This window comes from Oncorhynchus nerka, linkage group LG5 (genome assembly GCF_034236695.1).
Source record: "Oncorhynchus nerka isolate Pitt River linkage group LG5, Oner_Uvic_2.0, whole genome shotgun sequence".
Lineage (NCBI taxonomy): Eukaryota > Metazoa > Chordata > Actinopteri > Salmoniformes > Salmonidae > Oncorhynchus > Oncorhynchus nerka.
In genome coordinates, this window is record NC_088400.1 from 65,775,200 (window position 1) to 65,778,586 (window position 3,387).

At 44.4% G+C, this 3,387-nt stretch overlaps 1 protein-coding gene across 1 annotated transcript in view; it reads right to left on the reverse strand.

The window, feature by feature from the left end:
* Positions 1 to 1,239: 1,239 nt before the first annotated feature.
* Positions 1,240 to 3,387, reverse strand: part of LOC115129886 (rho GTPase-activating protein 20-like) — a 26,040-nt gene continuing 23,892 nt past the window's right edge. The window contains exon 15 of the mRNA XM_065018965.1: positions 1,240 to 3,297. Within this exon, the coding sequence (XP_064875037.1) occupies positions 2,467 to 3,297 (831 nt within the window). The 3' untranslated portion in view covers positions 1,240 to 2,466. The remainder of the gene's footprint in view (positions 3,298 to 3,387) is intronic.

The following is a 3,387-nucleotide window of genomic DNA, read 5'->3' on the forward strand; positions in this document are numbered from 1 at the left end:
GTGACTGCAGCCCAGGAGTGATTGACGGAGCTTGCTAGCTCCGGAATAATTGATGTTTTCTCCGGAATCGACGAAAGCCGATAGTCACACGGATAGCAGCTAGCTAGCTGTGAGATCCGGGTATGAATGTTGAAATCCGGGGACATGGAGAGAAAAATTTGTCCGGTATGTTCCGTTCCGAGCCGCGCCCTACAAAACTGGCGATAGATTTTCGAGCTAAAGGATCGCTGATGACCACAAACCGTGGTTAGCTGAATACTAATGATTTGCCAGTGAATAAGCTAACTAGCTTCTGATTAGCTTCTGGGCTAGCTTCTGGCTAGTTTCTGGCTAGCTTCTTGGAGTTTCTGGCTAGCTTCTTGGAGGATTACAGATTTGAGGTAAATAATACTTTTTTATAAATATAAATTGGTGAGGCGGGTTGCAGGAGAGTGTTTTGAAGATGAGTTGATGGAAAATAAAAATAAAATGTATGTGAAAAAAGTTGTAAAAAGTTGTAAATATATATATATACAGGACGACGAGGACAAAAGACATCTGAACTGCTATGCCATCTTGGTTGGCATAGCAGCATTTAAGCTCATGAAACATGGGACCAACACTTTACATGTTGCATTTATATTTTTGTTCAGTGTAGTTACTTTGGGAAGAGTCTGTTTTCAAACAATAGAACCAGAATCTGTTGATTTCTAATGCCTGCTAATCTCTTTCCAAACAGGAACCACATACAATCTACATCCGGGTTTGGAAACTGGCAGCCCGTGGCCCCCCTTTTGTAGACAAATGTATTTTATTTTGGGTGGGGACTCAAGTCAGGGGCTCAATTTACTGTTGGGAGTTATAATAGTAGAATACACAAGGTGCAATTTAGAACTGTGGTTGTGCATCAGTAGTTTCTCTTATGTCAGACACTGACAGTCACCCTGATCTACATTTTGTAGATATTATTAGCTGGATCTATGTTGGAAGTTACTGCACCAAGCTAATTGGATGGCAACATGGCAGAATTAATTAGATAAGTTCTTACATCAGTCATTCAGAACAGCTTGGCATCAAACTGGAATTCTGGAGTCCCCAGGGTGCACCAGTCCTGCTGATTGAGGTGACAGTGGGTGATTGGCTGAACTTGAGTTCAGTGGGGTTTGGGTGTAACTGAGTTTAATACAAACTTCAAAAGACAGTTTCCCAGGTGCTACTGGAATGAGAGAACATTTCAAAGAAAACGAAACAACGGCACCATTAGTCTTACTAGCCAAGGTGGTTTGTTTTATTTTATGATCTGATTATCTTATTCATTACACATCAAACGAGTGTAGTAGCCAGTTTAATTAAGCAGCGGCGGCATCTGCCAGCGTGTACAAACATTATAAAGCATCCTATGGGCACAAATACAAAAAGAGAACAAAGCACAATTTATGGTGTAGAAAGCTATGTGAAAATGCACATAACACAATTGGCAGCAATTAGTATGAAATGAATACCTTAAAATGTAGAAAATAAGTTAACAATCATACTGCATATACTGTAAATTTACCGTACAGATGATATAATTCATGTATACTTGTCAGACAAACGGATCTATACAAACATAGGGCTCTATTCAATCCGCATCGTGGAAGTTCAGCTTTTGAGCGTGATTGAAATTTAAAGGCAACGTTCCCGCTTTAGCGGCGACTGCATTCGCGGTAAACGCTGCCTACTGTATGTCAGCTCAATCGGAAATTACCTTTACATTTCTATCGAAGAATCAGTAACGCTTCAGCGATACAGAGTGAATAGAGAACAACATCTCTCAGACACACAGACACCCTGCCACATATACAGTACAGATTGAAATAGAGTTTGAGAAATCTTTTGCGGAAACACCACAGCTGTAAGCTTAAAGCACTTTGCTTTGTCATCATCAACATTGCTTCATTGGCAGTCAAGATCGTCTTTGTTATTTACAAAATACTGTCAATGCAAAATCACAGCCTCGCATACACTCTAAATATGACACGGTTTAGTAAGGAATTTTTGTTTAAAAGTAAACGTTTTAGTAATCTTATACTGATCATAGGCAGTTCACTGCAAGGGTCCCTGTGAATAATCTCACTTGTAAATCCAATCAAATAGCCTGATCCCTAAAGTACATTTGTTCACTTCTGCGATCTAAAACGACACATTACATAATCTGAAACTACTCTTCCCTCGCTACTCCTAATACGTACATGATACATTCACTTCAGTGAGCTCTTTTAGTAGAATCTATAATAATATAGAAGAGTCTTATTACCAATTGATTCTGAAAAGCAAAGTGCATTGTAAGTATAGGAATGTTTGTCCACAATAAGCAGAAGGTTGTTATATCTGTGATTCTCATAAGCGCTATGTTTTGATTCTGTTCTGGTCCTAAATGACTCTACCTGTACATTCACAGCTGTATGTAGAAGCATTTAGTGTGACTGTTCACAACCAGTGATGGTCTCACACGTAGGACTCTTCAGCAAAGAGCAGTTGGTCAAAGTCCGGCTCCAGCATGGGATCACTACACCTCCTGAGCCGCTCCCTCTGCCCCTGAATCAGGGCTAGCGCCACCTGCTGACCACTATTGGGATTGCTGTGCGTGTGAGGCGAGAAATAGTCCCTCACAGCCTTGGTGGCAGAGGGAGACAGGCAAAACTTCGGAGCCCCACTTTGGTCCGTGCAGGACACCTTCAACCCCAGGTCTTGGGACCCGTCCACTGACTTTGACCTCTGACCCAGTTTGGCCTCTCTGTGAAGCCTCTCCGGATGTGAGGCCTTATCCAGAACCAGGGCTTCGCCTAGATGTGCTGCCCCAGGCTCGGAGCTCCGGCGCTGGGAACACCTGCCCCCGGAGAGACCCTCCATGCCTGGGGCTAGGGAGTGGGACTTCTGCCTGGCTAGGGACAAGCTGGGTCCACCCTGCCCAAAGAACACATGTTGGGGAGGGGTACGATTGCCCTGATTTGTGACGTCATATCCTGTGTTGCTCGCTGCGCAGGCCTGGCTGTGTATCTCTCTCAGCTCTTTGACAGTGAGGGGTCTGTCTGTGGGCTGGGAGCAGGGAGAGCGGCAGGAGTGGAAATGCTCCTGGGACCTCTGGCGCGATGGTGGGCTCACCGAGCCTTGACTGGATCGTCGGTCCTTGGTCACCCTGCCGCGATTCTGCAACCCTCCTGCCTTTGGGGGGCAGCTGGCCAGGCTGGACTTGGGCGGGTTCTCAGACGACTGTTTCAGCCCTCCTTTATCCTGACATGACTTGCTAGTGGGGAGAGTCTTGTTAGTGGAATCCACCTACAGCGAGAGAGAGAGAGAACTGATGAGTCAGAGAGAGAGAAAGAACTGATGAGAGAGAGAGAAAGAACTGATGAGAGAGAGAGAAAG